This window comes from Dendropsophus ebraccatus, chromosome 6 (assembly GCF_027789765.1).
Source record: "Dendropsophus ebraccatus isolate aDenEbr1 chromosome 6, aDenEbr1.pat, whole genome shotgun sequence".
In the NCBI taxonomy this organism is placed as follows: domain Eukaryota; kingdom Metazoa; phylum Chordata; class Amphibia; order Anura; family Hylidae; genus Dendropsophus; species Dendropsophus ebraccatus.
Window position 1 is genome coordinate 100,492,838 of NC_091459.1, and position 16,449 is coordinate 100,509,286.

A 16,449-nucleotide genomic window follows, 5' to 3' on the forward strand; every position below is an offset into this window, starting at 1 on the left:
GCGGGGCCAACTGTGCCGTTGTGAGTGGGGCTAAGTGGCGCTAATGCCGCACCATGCGAGCACCATGACGTATGATATAAAATAAGGTATAAAAACTGCTAAATTTACCCTTTACACCTGTGTAGAGAAGTCAGAATGCACAAAGGGGGTGATAGTGTCACTTTAAATAACTGAACACAGCATCAAATCTGCTGCAGATCGGCTGTGGATCCCCTTAAGGGGGTTTTCCAGCCCAATCAGGTTTGTTTGTGTCAACTGTCAGCCAAGCCAGCTGTTTTACATGATTTGCATAACTCCCATTTACTTAAGTGGGAGTTGAGTAAACAACCTAGCACCTTGAGCTCTGCTGTTTTATGTAATTTCAGGATGTTTAGAATACCTTTTTGCTTTAGAATGCCTGATACCCATTCAGAAATATTGCTTATAGTAGACTCGATGGCACACATAATTTGGTTGCACATCCCAGTTGCTCAATGTAATTTATATTTCTGTTGACAGCAATGAATGGACTTATGAGATGTTTCAGGTTAGATATAGACAGTAAGAGACCTGCACTTCTTTTCTGCCAGATTCTGCTGATATCAGGCTCCAATGCTTTCACCCGTCTTCTCCTTAAAACCTGTCGTTATTTCCGTTATATAACAGCCACCGCGGTACTAGTGACTGCCAGCACAGACGTAGACAAAACCGGAGCCTCCTACTATGGCGAGCAGACACTGCATTACATTGCAGTTAATGGAGAAAGTGCTGTTGTACAGTTACGTAAGTATAAAATTTGACATTATATCCTGCTAAAAACCTGACTTCATGCTGTCAAGAAACCCATATTACAAAAGTTTAAAGGCATTTTCTAGTTTCTTTTTTTTGTACACACTCCTAAATCAGATTGTTATTTGAGATATGAATATTTCTTTTAATAAAGCATAATTAAAGGGAATCTGTCACTAGGTTTTTGGTAGAGATGAGCGGACTGTCGGACTTTTGGTCTGACGGCATTTGCACTCTCTCATCATGCCTTTGATCCTGGCCGCATACTTGCGCTCCCGCGAATATGCGGCCAGGATATTCCAGGGAATTCAGCAGGAATCCCCTGGAATATCCTGGCCGCATATTCCCGTGAGCGCAAGTATGCAGCCGGGATCAAAGGCATGATGAGAGAGCGAACTGCTTTCGGACCAGAAGTCCGAGCACTTCGCTCATCTCTAGTTTTTGGTGCTTAAAATGAGAGCAGCATAAACTAGGGACAGAAATGCTGAACAGATCGATGTATTACTTACATCATTCTGTAAAGCCGTTCTCCTTATTTGCAAAAGAATAGGATTCTTGCCACAACCCTCCCCCGCCCTCCAGCTGCTGATTGACAGGTGGATAAATAACTGCCAATCAGCAGCAGCTGGGGGCAGAGTTTTCTGCTTCTCATGAATATCCAGGACTTCTGGGCTCATGCACATAATGGAGAGGACTACTTATTGTTCATGTTATTCAGGGGGATATCTCTGAATCAGCTTCACAGAACAATGTAAGGGATACATCATTCTGGTTAGCTTCTCTGTCACTATTATGCTAGTTTATGTTTATGCTACTCTTAGTGAGTATTTCAAATATCAAAGTCAAATATTTTTTCAAATAATCCTTTTATTTGTATAGCGCACTGATTCCGCAGCACTTTACAGAGTTTATCAATTACAGTACATTACCTTAGCTAACTTTGCTCCTTCTTCTGATATGCTGCTCTTTTCTGCCCATTGTTGACAGCTCATTATTTCTGTTACCAACCACCACTCTCTCTAAAAGCAGTGATCTACCTGGCATGTGCTCTAATGTACACCCAGTAGAGATATAGGGGGAGATTTATCAAACATGGTTTAAAGTGAAACAACTTTCTTCACAGACTTTTTGGAAAATGGAAGGTGGAATCTGATTGGTTTCTAGGGGCAACTGAGCCAGTTTTACTTTACACCATGTTTGATAAATCTCCCCCAAAGTATATATTCTGTATAATGTAATGTATATAATATGGATACTGTATAGCTATATATACACACCAGACAGACCACTGCTTTTAGAACAGAACAGTGGTTGGTAACCTAGACAACAAGCTGTCAACAATTGGAGGAAAAGAGCAACAAGTTTATGTATGTTTTTTTTTTGCTTTTTTTTTTGATTTTCAGAATTTTCTTTAAATTCATTCAACATGAAAATTTTAACCCCTAGACGACCTAGGACGTACCGGTACGTCCTGGAAGTCTGTTCCCAGACGACCCTGGACGTACCGGTACGTCCTGAGCTATGAAGCACGCTCCGGAGCGGGGCGCGCTTCATAGCAGGTGGGGGCCGACTGCAATCAGCAGCCGGCACCTTACCGTTAATGACACGCTGCAGCGTGACATTAACTCATTGAACGCCGCGATCGTGGCGCTGCCGCGGCGTTTAAGTGTAAGTGACAAGGGGAGTCCCCTGTCACTTACCGTTCGGGACCCAATCGGTAAAACGGACCGCCGAAGGTCTCTGACCTGCCTCTGTGCGGTCCGATCGACGCTCTGTTCTCTGAGCCTGCACAGGCAGGCTCAATGAGCAGAGCGCCGATAACACTGATTAATGCTATAGCATAGCAGTGATCAGTGTGTAAAATAAAAGTAATGTATGTACAAGTCCCCCAAAGGGACTTAAAATGTAGATAGTAAACTGAAAGTGCTAGAGCTCTTAGAAGGGGAGGAGGGAAAAACGAAAGCGCAAAGATCAAAATTTGTGCGGTCCCCTGGGTCATTTTGGGCCTGGTCCTCAAAGGGTTAAATACATTAAAAAAAACAACCAACCACTACATATTACGGTAGGTGAGGACAACCCTGATACTTTAAAAAAAAGTCTATTCATTAGCATTATCTGACATAGACATCGCAAACATATCGTCTAAAGTTTTGCTCACATCCACATCACGATTTCCATCACACTTTTTTTAACTTCTATTATGATGACAAACACCATCTTAAAACGACTCTGTACCCACAATCTGCCCTCCCAAACCGCTTCTATCTATGGATAACTGCTTTTAATCCAAGATCTGTCCTGGGGTCCGTTTGGCAGGTGATGCAGTTATTGTCCTAAAAAACAACATACTGGCAGTCCTGAGTCAAACTGCCTTGGCCTAGATTGTGTATGTATTAGGCTGGCACACCCTGTCTGTCACTCCTCCCCACCCTCTTTGTCATTAGGAATGCTCCAGGCAGGTTTTCTACTATTCATCACCTGTGTCAGCAGGGCACATGGGCTGGATAGTCAAGGCACCTGTGCAGTGTTCAGACAGGAGAAAATGTTCTTGGGGCATTCCTAATGAAGAAGAGGGCGGGGAGGCGGGACGGAGGGGTGTCGCAATCCTAGGACATGGGTACTCTAGGCCACGGATATTTGACTCAGGGCTGCAAGTTTATAAGTTGTTTTTTAGGACAATAACTGCATCACTTGCCAAATGGACCCCAGGACAGATCTTGGATTAAAAGCAGATATCTGAAGGTACAAGTGGTTTGGGGGGGGGGGGGGGTCAGATTGTGGGTACAGAGTCGCTTTAAACTGACAGACCTTACTGTAATTATTGGGGTCCACTGGGTGCCCTTGGTGTCTGGCACTGCCATTCCTATAACAAAGAAGGAAATTTAAACCGTAAGTGAACCTAGCCTAATGTTCTTCTATATATTTTTTTTCTGCAGCACTCCGTATATGCTAAGTTTAGATGACAGGGAGAGCAAGCTAAAGATGTGTTGTCATGCTGCAATACCCCTGTTGTCACGAAGTACAAATTTAGCAATACCAGGTGATCCATGAACTTTTATCTACATGAGGTCAACTTGACCCATTCTAATAGAGCTGCAGTTTTTAGCAAACTTGAAGCTTTTAAATTTAGTGGTCCACACTTATAACTAATATTATATTGCTTATAAAACTTATTGTCATGTTTTGCTGACCCACCCTATAATTATTGAAACCTACTGCAGAAAGAAGTTGGCCAATTTCATAGATATTAATTTTAGATCGATTATTCACTAATAAAGTGGTTATGTGGGTACTCAGGGTTAAACAAGCACATCAATGCCCATGTAATAATACCTTCCCAGTATAAGGCTGATGAGGGTAAATGACTACCCTGTTTCTCCTACTTACTGGCCAAGCCATTCCTGTGTTGTTTTGCCGGTTACAGTCTATGCAGCAGTGCCGATTCGCACAGTGTGGGCTCAGAGAACCCAAAATATCTTTCTCCATGTAGGTCTGAGGCGCTCATAAACTAACATTGGTAAAGTGGCTAGCGGTCCCCACACAAACCCAGCAGCGGGTCCCGGAAGTAGCAAAATATTGGGGAAATGGAGTAGCCAGTAAGCAAGGAATACACCTCCCCTCACCAGCCTTATGCTGGGAGGGTAAAATAGCATGGTAGCTGGAGTGCTCCCTTTATACCAGCAGAGCACAGATTGTTATTAAATATTAATGTGTTCTCCAAAACTAAAACTGTCACACACAAGTGAAAAAAAAACTATCATTTTGAAAACTTGTGACCTGTCAAAAGTTTTTTAATCAGTGTGGGTTTAGGACCCCCCTCCCCACACCCAAACACACTCTGACTGCTTTAAAAGGGGGCAAAAGGGCTCTCCGAGGAGTACTGGGCTGAGCTTTGTATCCCCTTTATTTAAGTGAGCAGTGAGTGTCTCGGCACACAGATCTCCCCCCATCAAAACTCTGACATGTCAATTTGATATATCAAAAGTTTGTTAAAACTATCCTTTAATAAACAACATGTTTGCCTTGTTCAAAGGTCGCCTATACTCTGGTTAGGTCGAAGCATGCTTTGGGAGAGACCTTCTATAGCTACTGTCACACAGACCCTGAAGCAGAAAGCTGCAGATTAGTCCTACTTCTATAGTATCATAGCCAGAGTCTTAGTTATGGTGGTAAATCATGGAGTCTAATGCTGCGTTTACACGAAGCGATAATTCACCCAGTCGATCGTTTAACTATTTTCAAACAAGAATTTGGTTTCTATAACGATCAGCATTTAGATGAATAAATCGTTAGAACAATCGTAAGAAAATTCGTAAGAAAAATCGTTAATGCGATTGCTTTTAAGATCACTTAAAGGGGTACTCCCCCCAAGAGCTAAAAATATCAAATGCTCCCAAACCTAGCTGGTCTTACTCACCAAGTCCCCCTGAGTATTTTGAGCTGTCTCCTGCCTTTCTAGCTGCTGCCGTTCCTGAGTTACAAGTTTTTCTAAAAGCCAATCTATATCCAAGATAGGAAACTACATTTCCCATCATGCAATGCTTCTGCCTGATTATGGTGAAGTAGCAGAGCTGAGACAATGAAGGAGATGATGACAGTGTAGCAGAGCTGAGATGGCGGTGTCTGTGTAGCAAAGCTGAGTGGGGGTGACGGTGTAGCAGAGCTGAGTTGGGGGTGACGGTGTAGCAGAGCTGAGTTGGGGGTGACGGTGTAGCAGAGCTGAGTTGGGGGTGACGGTGTAGCAGAGCTGAGTTGGGGGTGACGGTGTAGCAGAGCTGAGTTGGGGGTGACGGTGTAGCAGAGCTGAGTTGGGGTTGACGGTGTAGCAGAGCTGAGTTGGCGGTGACGGTGTAGCAGAGCTGAGTTGGGGGTGACGGTGTAGCAGAGCTGAGTTGGGGGTGACGGTGTAGCAGAGCTGAGTTGGGGGTGACGGTGGGGGCTGGGGGGCGGAGCTTGCCGCGGGCGATCGCGGGGGCGGAGCTTGCCGCGGGGGGGGGGTGCCGCGGGTGAGTGCAGCGGCTATGCTTTCGGAGGGTGAGGGATGCCACGGGTGATGGGGGGGCGGTTGGTTGTGGGCCAGGGGGCTGTGTGCTGTGGGTGAGTGCTGCCGGGAGGCTCTGGACACGGGGGTGAGTGTGGGATGCCACGGGTGATGTGGGGGCGGGGGGCTGTGTGCTGCGGGTGAGTGCTGGACGGTGCGCCAGGGAGGCTCTGGACACAGGGGGTGAGCTCTGGGCTGGGGGTGACCGGGTGGCTGCTGTTAGAGGGGGAGACAGTTACAGCTGCGCTGATTACTGTCTCCCTCTGTAACAGCAGCCACCCCATCAGTGTTCTCAGTCACTTTACTGTGCTGGGACTGAGGACGCGTGATGCCGACACGGAGGGTGGGGGCCAGGAGCAGGGAGCGTGTCGGGTTGGACTGAGAGCTGATGATTCTCTGCAATCCGTGGAGGTGAATGCAGCTGGATAACAGCAAAACTGTGCAGAATCCGTAATAACTTTATATTGGAAAGATGGAAAGCTACGGGTGGGCAACGTATTAATGCAAAAATAATTTTGGGGGGAATACCCCTTTAAGCCCATCTTAGGCTGAATCTTTGAAAGACTGTTACACAAAGCGATCTCCGAATTTTTAGCGAACGATGATTGGAGAACATGTTGAAAGATCAAAATGAACGATTTTTCGCTCATCGCTTGATCGTTTGCTGTGTTTACACGAAACGATTATCGCTCAAATGCGATCGTTAGTGTGAAAATTCGAACGATAATCGTTCCGTGTAAACGCAGCATAAGCGATGTTTGACCTCTAGCTTAATTGCAAACCACACCTGAACTAGAGACAAGAGTGGTGTTAACTCTGAAAGAAAGTGGGCATGTTTTTCTAATGCTGGATAACCCCTTTAAATATTTCATGCTGTGTGAAAAATTGACAATTCTGTATTTAATTTCCCTTTTTTCAGCAAAGAATGGTCCAATCTATGATGTGGTGTGGAACAAAAATGCAACGGAGTTCTGTGCTGTCTATGGTTTCATGCCTGCCAAAGCCACAATCTTTAACCTTAAATGTGATCCGGTATTTGACTTTGGCACCGGCCCTCGGAATGCTGCATTCTACAGCCCACAAGGACATATTTTGGTTCTGGCAGGTTTTGGTAACTTAAGAGGACAAATGGAAGTTTGGGATATGAAAAATTACAAACTTATTTCAAAACCAACAGCTTCCGATGCCACTTTTTTCTCCTGGTGCCCTAATGGGGAGCATATCGTTACTGCCACTTGTTCCCCAAGATTACGAGTTGGAAATGGATATAAGATTTGGCACTACACTGGATCTGTATTGTATAAATACGATGTGCCAAACAATACAGAACTTTGGCAGGTCTCCTGGCAACCATTTGTGGACGGAGTTTTTCCAGCAAAACCCATTGTTTACCAGCCAGTGCCTGGGGAAATCCCAGCTGAGGAGAGCAAACCGGCCCAAGCATACAGGCCACCTGCCCTGAGGAATAAGCCAGTGACTAGTTATAAACTGGTAAGTAAGCATAGTGCTAAATCACTACAGTTCAAGTATATAATATACTAGGTTCCCCCGGTATTCCTGTTATGTCAATATACAGTGAGAAATTTGATCAATTTCCTTTAAGTTTCTAATTATAAAATGCTTTGGGCAAGAATATTTTTCCATGGCCGGCGGGGTTGGAGTTTAGTGCATACTGTATCATTTTAATTATGACGTTTATAATGTGAATGTAGGCAAAGTATTGCAGCCCCACCCTGCACCTTCTCCGATATCCCTTGTATTGTACGTAACCCCTCATGATGCCCCTGGTATTGTAGTAGTTAACCCTTTTATGAAGCCTTTGGTATTGCAATAGTTAATCATCAATCATGCCCCTGGTATTGTAGTAGTTAACCCCTCCCCATGATGCCCCTGATATTGCAGTTGTTAACCACCCACGATGCCCCTGGTAGTGTAATAGTTAACCCTCTTATGAAGCCCTTGGTATTGTAGTAGTTAACTCTCCATGATGCCCTTGGTATTGCAGTTGTTAACCACCCTAACTATAGAAGATTGTTGGCAGAAAAAGACCACTGGTTCCATCTAGTCTGCCCATTTATTATCTCCATTCTTATTCTTAGGATAGATATATGTTTATCCCAGGCAGGTTTACAGTCGGGTATTGTAGATTTACCTACCACGTCTGCTGGAAGTTTGTTCCAAGTATCTACTACTCAATGTAGAATGGACGTAAGGAAGAGGTTGTGGAAACTTAACACGTGTTATTTCTTTTAATTTGTTCATATCAGCATGAAGATGAACCTCCACAGAGCACAAAGCCTCAGACTGCTGACAAGCCTATGTCCAAAACAGCTCTAAAGAACCAAAAGAAGAGAGAAGCAAAGAAAGCTGCCAAGCAGGTATTCCAGGGCCTGTGTTAATACTGTGGACCTATAGAAATAAGACAAGTCACCCACAGGGTAGCTGTTGCCACACAGCCAGCCAGTAATGTGTGTGATGACACCGCTGCTGCATTCTTCGTGACGTTGTTCAAATAGTTGCTTAGCAGATGCTATCTGTTTTCTCATTCGTACATCAAGTGAAAAATACCAAGAAGGGAGGCAGCTGTATAAACCTGTTTTTTTTTTTTCTTTAATGTTGTAGACTCATTGTGGATTAATAGGTGTGCAGTTGGCAGCTGCAAGATTTTTTTCAATTAATTTTTTTACTTTTACATCATTTCCTTAAGTTTTGGATATATCTATCATTGACTCCCATTATATTGAGATAAAACAAATCCACCGGAATGTGTTTTTAGGGGAATAATCCTTCCAGATATATGCCTAAAGAACACATTTTGTGCAGATGTCTGTGTGGAACTGCAGTAGTAACTGTCTGCACATAACTAGTCTAGCCTAGACTCCCTCAGGACTGACTCCACCTACTAAAGCTAGGCTAGTTTCCTGTTGGTGGAGAACAGCCTTAGGTACCTTGGTACCTAATAGCTTGAAATTTCTGGAAAGAGCCTCTGATAGGCTGAGGCATTAGGGGGTGGCTGAAAATCATTCTCTCGCACTTACAAGTGTTACATAATACACAGAACAAATTAAAGGGATAGTTCACCAAAATAATTTTTCTTTCAGATCAAATAGTGCTAGAAAGTGCCAGGGATTTGTAATTAACTTGTAAAGATACTAAAAAGTCTTCAGTCTTCCAGTACTTATGAGCTGCTGTATGTCCTGCAGGAAGTAGTGTATTCCAGTCTGACACGGTGCTCTCTGCTGCCACTTGTCCAGAGCAGTAGCAAACCCCCATAGAAAATCTCTCCTGCTTTTCAGACAGGAAAGAATACATTACTTTCTGCAGGACATACAGCTGATAAGTACTGGAAGACTTGAGATTTTTAAATAGTAGTACATTACAAATCTCTAGCACTTTCCAGCACCAGTTGATTTTATTTTTATTTATTTTTTTATGAGCAACCCCTTGCATAGATTTCCAATGTGCCAGTTAGTGACATCTTGTGTTCAAAAAGTAATATTGCATCTTGCATAGAAAAGTATAGATGAACCCAGCAGCACCTCACTGACATAAATAAGAACCCAGCAGTGGCACAAGGGTTCTGGAACACTGCATCTACCCTAGAAATCTATAAATATCGTACAGTAGAGATCCATCTACCTTTTTTTTTTTCCGTCAGAAGTATATACTACTAATTGTATGAAAAATACTCTGTGAACTGAGCCCTAAGGAAGACTGCTTTTGTTTTTTAGGAGGCCAAAGCAGATGAACCATCTGAGCCAGTCTTGCAGGTTAGCCAGAATATTGCCCCGACCTCTGTAACAACTGGAGACCCCGAGACTGATAAAAAGATTAAGAGCCTGAAAAAGGTGAGTACTCAGTGGCAGTAATGCCTCCAGGCAGGTTTTTCTAGAAGTACAAGTCTGACATCTGGCTTGCCATTTCTCAGATTTTGGTATTTTGGTACTTCAGTACAAATAAACTCTCCACTTAATAGTTTTTAGCACAAAAGATGTATTTTAGATGTACTGCTAAGTGGAGTGAACAAGTTATGCTGCCTTAGGATGGGCACATACTGAGGAATTCTCGCAGATAAACTCCGGAATTCCGTCGGCTGTCCGCGCACCTTTCCGCCGGCTCCATAGACACCATTCTAAGGGCCGGCGGATAGCGGAATACGCCTGCCCATAGAATGGTGTCTATGGAGCCGGTGAAAAGGCGTGTGGACAGCCGACGGAATTCCGCAGAGTTTATCCGCGAGAATTCCTCAGTATGAACCCACCCTCAGTGCAAATGTAACTACATTTTAGTAGAACTACCAGTATAAAAGCCGGTTAAAGGGGTTATCCAGGATGAAGAAAACACAGTTGCTGTACTGTTGTATAATATTGCAGCTACATTCCATTGAAGTGAATGGAGCAGAGTTTTAATTTGGCATATGACCTGAGCACAGGTGTTGTGGTGGTTTAGAAGAAAGAAACAAATTTTCTGCTTCGTTGTCCCTATAGTAGTACTTCCAGTCCTAACAGTTTATCCAAAATCCATATAAGAATTTTTAGTGTAAGATACAAAGACACTTGTTTTTCTTTAATCCCAACTTATATGTATACATTATCTAGGCATTTTCTCTACCATTTATGACATACAACCTAAATATACAGAGTAAATCTCAGCATATTCTGTCAGATCTATTATTCCCTTCCATAATGTGCTTTGACATTGTGCCTTTCTGAGAGTGCTTTGTTTTTACCGTCAGCCATTAACATAGATGTTGTTTTACAGAAACTGAAAGCTATTGAGCAACTTAAGGAATTACAAGCATCTGGCAAGTCATTGGAAAAGAACCAGGTAACTCTGTCCTTCTCTAGGCAACATTAGTATACACTCAGTCTTAGATGTATGCTGCTTGTTAGATTTCTCTACATTGTTACAGTTGCTTTTGTATCATGTTGTGTCTGGGTTAACATACAGTACTATGTAAAAGTTTTAGGCAGGTGTGGAAAAAATGCTGCAAACTAAGATAGCAGAGAGGTGCATGTCCTTCTGCAGTATAACAGAATGAAGCCTATGACATCCAATTTCATTAAAGGGTTGTTCCAGCACCCAATGAATTATCCACTATCCACAGGATTAGGGGTGAGTATTTAAAGGGGTTATCCAGTGCTACAAAAACATGGCCTCTTTTCCCCCGCACTTGTCTCCAGATTTGGTGGGGTTTCAAACCCAGTTCCATTTAAGTAAATGGAGCTTAATTGCAAACCACACCTGAACTGGAGACGAGAGGGGGGAAAAGTGGCCATCTTTTTGTAGCGCTGAATAAACCCTTTAATAGTGGGAGGTCAATCTCCCAAGTGGGGACCAGGCTTTTCTTGCAAAATGGAACCCTGATTTCAACATCATTAAATCTGTAATTGAATTTATTTAAACATAGCAAATCATTCTTCTAAGTTACAGCATTTTCTCCACACCTGTATAAAAAAAACTTGAATAGTACAGTACATTCAATGTGAGTCGCTTAAAACTGCGCCGAGAGATGCATCAGAAGGAGGCCTAACTCCATAGGCAGCCTGGTGGTTAGTACCACATTAGTAATTGTTACTTGCTTTAGCGCACAGCTCTGTCCATTTTACAGACAGTGCTTTAGCTGATATCAGAGAGATTTTTTGCTTTTTATCTAATTTTATCCTGTCTTGCGCAGATTGAGAAGATCCAGAAGGAAGATGTTCTTCTGAAGGAACTGGAGGACTTAGAGCTTGGAGTGTGAATGGACATGAAATACTAGTTAACCGTATCCTCTACAGTTGAAGAACTAAGCACTATGAGTAACATCCTAAATCTTGTTTTGTACATGGAAGCAAAAGAACAATGGACATTGTTTAAACTTTTATTTTATGTTGGATTTACAATACAGACATGCCAACCATAGTGGGAGTGATGAGTTTTTATTATACCTAAGGAAACACTTTCAGAATATCCTTCACTCGCATTGTCCTGATTTGCCTTCCTGTCTAGGGACTTGGAACATATGAACACTGGATTTTGGAGAAAGGGCAGAGTCGTCTAGGCAGCTCTGTCTCAGGTCGCATTCAAGCGTTCCACAATTACTGTCCTTGCATGGACTATGTTTTACAGACCTTGGAGCTCCCAGCATCATGATTAACTATGATGCCATGAGCTACAAAACTCTTACATTCTGTGTGTTAACCCCTTATCATATGTACAGTGCTCTGAAATCAAGGGCGCTTTAAAAGGAAGGTGTCACAGTGATGTATCACAGTGATGTAGTGAGTCTATATCTTTCATACTTTTAAAAAAAATGCCTAAACATTAAAAATATATTTCATTTTACATAATGAATCAGTATAGACCTAGTTTTCTTCGTGACACCACCACTTTAACCTCTTATTGACCGCTGATACGGCTTTCGTTGATCATTGAGGGTTCCTATTCACCATCTTTTCAGCCGGGCCACTGCTGTAAACCTCCGTTCCTTGTATATGAACCCTTTACATGCTGCGGTCAGATTGTGACTGCCACATGTAAAAAGTTTGCTCTACTGTACTTACCCATCCGCTTCTCTGAGTAATGATTGTGCCAATGTCTTGCTACACCGTAGGTGCCTGAGTACCCAGCCATGTCTGCAGCACAGCCAGGTACAGTGCCTGTCCGCTTTGGCTGTCCAGGCATGATGGGAATTGAAGCAGTGCAACAGCTGGAAAGCTGAAGGTTCCCAATCCCTGCATTACATAATTAGGCGTTGTTCTACATTTAGACTTTTATGTTACAGGTCTTTATTGGGACTCATTGTCATCTATAAGCAAATTGTTACCATAATCCATTTATGATCCAAGTAATCAGTTTATTATGGGCATTTTCTTCCTACTTTTTCAGTGCAGTTTTAGCTGTTGCGACACTGTCACAAACAAGCATATGGTTACATTTGTATACAGCTTATCTGTACAAATACTGAGTAACTCCTGCAGCACATTCTATGGTCTGGACAGAGAGCTACATCTAGTGTTAAAAGCTGGAAACACTGTTTGTCTGTGCTCCACCAGGACATCTAGTGGTGAGCATGGGTAATGTGGATCCTTATTACTGCTTTACTTACCGCCTTAACTGGAGTCCAGTGACCTCTAGTGGTCACAGCTGTTAGCACAGTTTGTATTTCCTTTCTGGAAATTTCCCAAAGATATGGAAAAGCAGGGTGAGAATCCATTAGAAGCTGTAATTGAAAAAGCTACCATTTTATTATAACACTGCAAAATTATCAATCCAAATGGGCAGATTTACCTTTCAGGGTACCAGGAAAGCTGAATAACAAACCACATGGAGGTGTAATTAAATTCACCAATCCCCCTTGCTCCAGGCAGATTATTCTTTTAGGATCCCAGGAACGCTAGGTAACTTGCACACTGGCTAACACAATCTAGAGAACGTGTATAGCTGCACAAGATCTGGAATCGATCATGTATATATTTACTTAGATTCTCCTGTCTAAACAGGCAATATTGGCATTCAGGCAAGGTTACACTTTCTGTAGGTCTGCATTACATGCCACAATAAGTGTGCACTAACTGTTGCACCAATACTATATGGCATACATACACACACAAGTAAAGGTGTGATGGGTGCAAAACATCCGGTACTGATATAGAAGTGAATGCTGACCGTATGAGTGAGTAGCTCTATCGCTCACCTGGACAATCCCTGAGGCAAGAAAGGTTTTCTGCACAAAATCTGCAGCATATAACTTAACTCCAGTCATACTATGAGATCTCATTTCTTAGGCTCAGATCTCCAGACAGGTCTGTTCTGAAAGAATGGTCAAAAAAACCAGCAGATATCCCATACTGATAGTCTTTTACACCAGCAGCACATATGAAACATAGTATTGTAACAGATGGTTGGCTTAAATCAGGGATGGGGAACTTTTAGCCCCCCCCCCCCCCCAAGCTGTAGGCAATCCCATCATGCCTGAACAACTAAAGCCTTAGCATGGCTTCACATGTACTGGATTCGCAACAGATTTCACAATGTAAGTTTCACAATGCAAAATCTGCTTCGAATCCATGTAGTGTGAAGTTCTATGGGCTCCAATACTCAAAAAGATACCAGAGTGTGCAAGATATAACAACTTTACTTGTCCAAACATAAATGGTACAACCTTTTTCACTACTAATGCATGTTCAGACCATACATGATCATCGTAAGGCGGCACAGTCTCTTTTTATCTCGCTCAGCCGAGCTTCTCATGGGACATCCAACTGGAGGTGTACAGCGTCAGCTGTATGGGGTCTATGGGGTTACATATCTGCAGTGGAATTTTTATTCCACTGCGGATATGTAACTCTGCCCCGCAGCACCCGTCACGGAGCATACATTATCTGCCTAGCGCCGCAGCTGTGTGTGAGACTCCCAGCTCCCCTCGGTCCCCATAAGCCAATCAGTGCACAGGCAGTGATTATACAAATCACCAATATACACTTATTACGGGAAGTGCTTATAAAGTGCTTTTTTTTCCTGCACTTACTACTGCATCAAGGCTTCACTTCCTGGATAAAATGGTGAGGTCACTTCCTGGATAACATGGTGATGTCACTACCCGACTCCCAGAGCTGTGCGGGCTGTGGCTGCTGGAGAGGATGATTGCACTGGAGGGACACCGATCATCCCTCTGCCATCCTCCTCTCCAGCAGCCACAGCCCGCACAGCTCTGGGAGTCGGGTCGTGACATCACCATTTTATTCAGGAAGTGAAGCCTTGATGCAGTAGTAAGTGCAGGGAGAAATACAATACTTTAAAATAAATTTTCACCAGACTTCTCCTTTTAAGTATTGATAATAATAGCCTTAGTTACACCAGGGTGACAGGTGACAGATACGCTATTGTAAAGGTATAATTGGCATAGAAACACTGAAATCACAAAGGATCACCCATGATAGTTTCAGATACACTTCAATCTTCCAACCCCCTTAGTTTCTTTCTCTTCTTGATACCCACCCTGCCCGCAAGGAGAGAGAGGCATTGCAAGCCTAGGGCCCAGATGCTCTAGACCCCGCCCCCAGAATAAAAGCTGTTTTTTACGGAATACTGGCACCAGGCATAGATTGACTCAAACTAAGGGTGCCGTTACACAGGCAAATTTCTGACAGATTTTTGAAGCCAAAGCCAGGAATGGTTTTGAAAAGAGGAAAAATCTTTAGTCTTTCCTTTATGACCTGTTCCCTATTTATAGTCTATTCCTGGCTTTGGCTTCAAAAATCTGATCAGATTGTAATCAGATAATTCTTTGTGAAAAGGCACCCTAAGGGTCCTATTACATGGATCGATTTTTAACGATTAACGACAAACGATTGCAAACAAGATCGTTTATTGTTAACCTGAAATCGTTCACCATATTACACAGAACGATGGTCGTTAGATATGATCGTTATTAAGATCATTATTGCGATCGTTTACTCCTTCTGATTTCAATGGGCAATGTGCTGATACACTGAACAATTAGTGAAAAAACACAGAACTTGAGTGAACGAACGTGGAATTACAGCGAACGATTAACGATAATTTTACGTTCAGATCTAAATCAATGATCAACGACATACAAACGATTTTTTGATCGTTGCCTGCAATAACACAGAACGATTAACGATAACGATTTTTTGCACGATAATCGTCCCGTGTAATAGGGCCCTAAGACATGATACCACCGGATAATATTAGTGCAGATGTACACAATATGAATAGACTGCACACAGGAAATTCATCTACCAAGTGCAATAATGATGTTGAAAATTAAAGCCAGAATCAATATCATCTGCTGCAGAACATCTTTATAATCAGATCTGCTACCAGATTGCTGGGATGAGAAGAAGTTAGACAAGGGACAATATATACTGGGAAAGCACTTTCTATGTTTAGTGGGTCGTCTTATAGGGTGCATTCACACGTACAGGATCCACAGCAGATTTGATGCTGTGTTTAGTTATTTAATCAAATCCGCTGCGATACGGTGTGTGTGTGAACCTACCCATAAGATAAGAGCCCATCATTAATAGAAGCTGCTGCAGAACATCTTTAGAAACAAAAATGCCCATCCCCTGACTGCTGGTATAAGATATGCAATATATATATATATATATATATATATATATATATATATATATAAAAGCTAGCGTACAAGAAGGGATGATGTTACTATACTTGATCTTAGCCAAAAGGCAGAGAAGTGATGAAGGGCCAATGTTAATGGTACCTTTAATGTATGGTGTGATTAATAATGAATCCGGCATTAATAACAGCTGCTGTAGAACATCTTTGGAATTTAAATTGTTTGATTTTTGAGAATTATACATATAGCAATAGGGGCAGGTTAAAACATCATCTAGGTACAGAGCTCATGTGGTTGATGATCCTAGGATTAAAGGGGTTATCCAGCACTAAAAAACATGTCCACTTTCTTCTAGAGACAGCACCACTCCTGTTTCCAGTTTGAGTGGGGTTTTGTAACTGAGTTCCATTGAAGTGAATGAAGCTAAATTCCAAACCACACCTGAACTAGAGACAAGAGTTGTGCTGTCTCTGGAAGAAAGTGCCCATGTTTTTCTAATGCTGGATAACCCCTTTAAATTTCAAATTAACACAGGGCCAGACTGGGCATC

At 42.6% G+C, this 16,449-nt stretch overlaps 1 protein-coding gene and 1 pseudogene across 2 annotated transcripts in view; one reads left to right on the top strand and one right to left on the bottom strand.

Moving 5' to 3' along the window:
* EIF2A (eukaryotic translation initiation factor 2A) overlaps positions 1-11,713 on the top strand; it is a 33,660-nt gene extending 21,947 nt beyond the window's left edge. For both annotated transcript variants that reach the window (XM_069975429.1, XM_069975430.1), the window contains exons 9-14: positions 646-762; positions 6,729-7,300; positions 8,077-8,187; positions 9,541-9,657; positions 10,571-10,636; positions 11,487-11,713. In XM_069975429.1, coding sequence (XP_069831530.1) covers positions 646-762; positions 6,729-7,300; positions 8,077-8,187; positions 9,541-9,657; positions 10,571-10,636; positions 11,487-11,552 — 1,049 coding nt within the window. In that variant the 3' untranslated portion in view covers positions 11,553-11,713. The remainder of the gene's footprint in view (positions 1-645; positions 763-6,728; positions 7,301-8,076; positions 8,188-9,540; positions 9,658-10,570; positions 10,637-11,486) is intronic.
* A 4,159-nt stretch (positions 11,714-15,872) lies between these two features.
* LOC138796095 (U2 spliceosomal RNA) lies at positions 15,873-16,021 on the bottom strand (annotated as a pseudogene).
* Between the last annotated feature and the right edge of the window lie 428 nt (positions 16,022-16,449).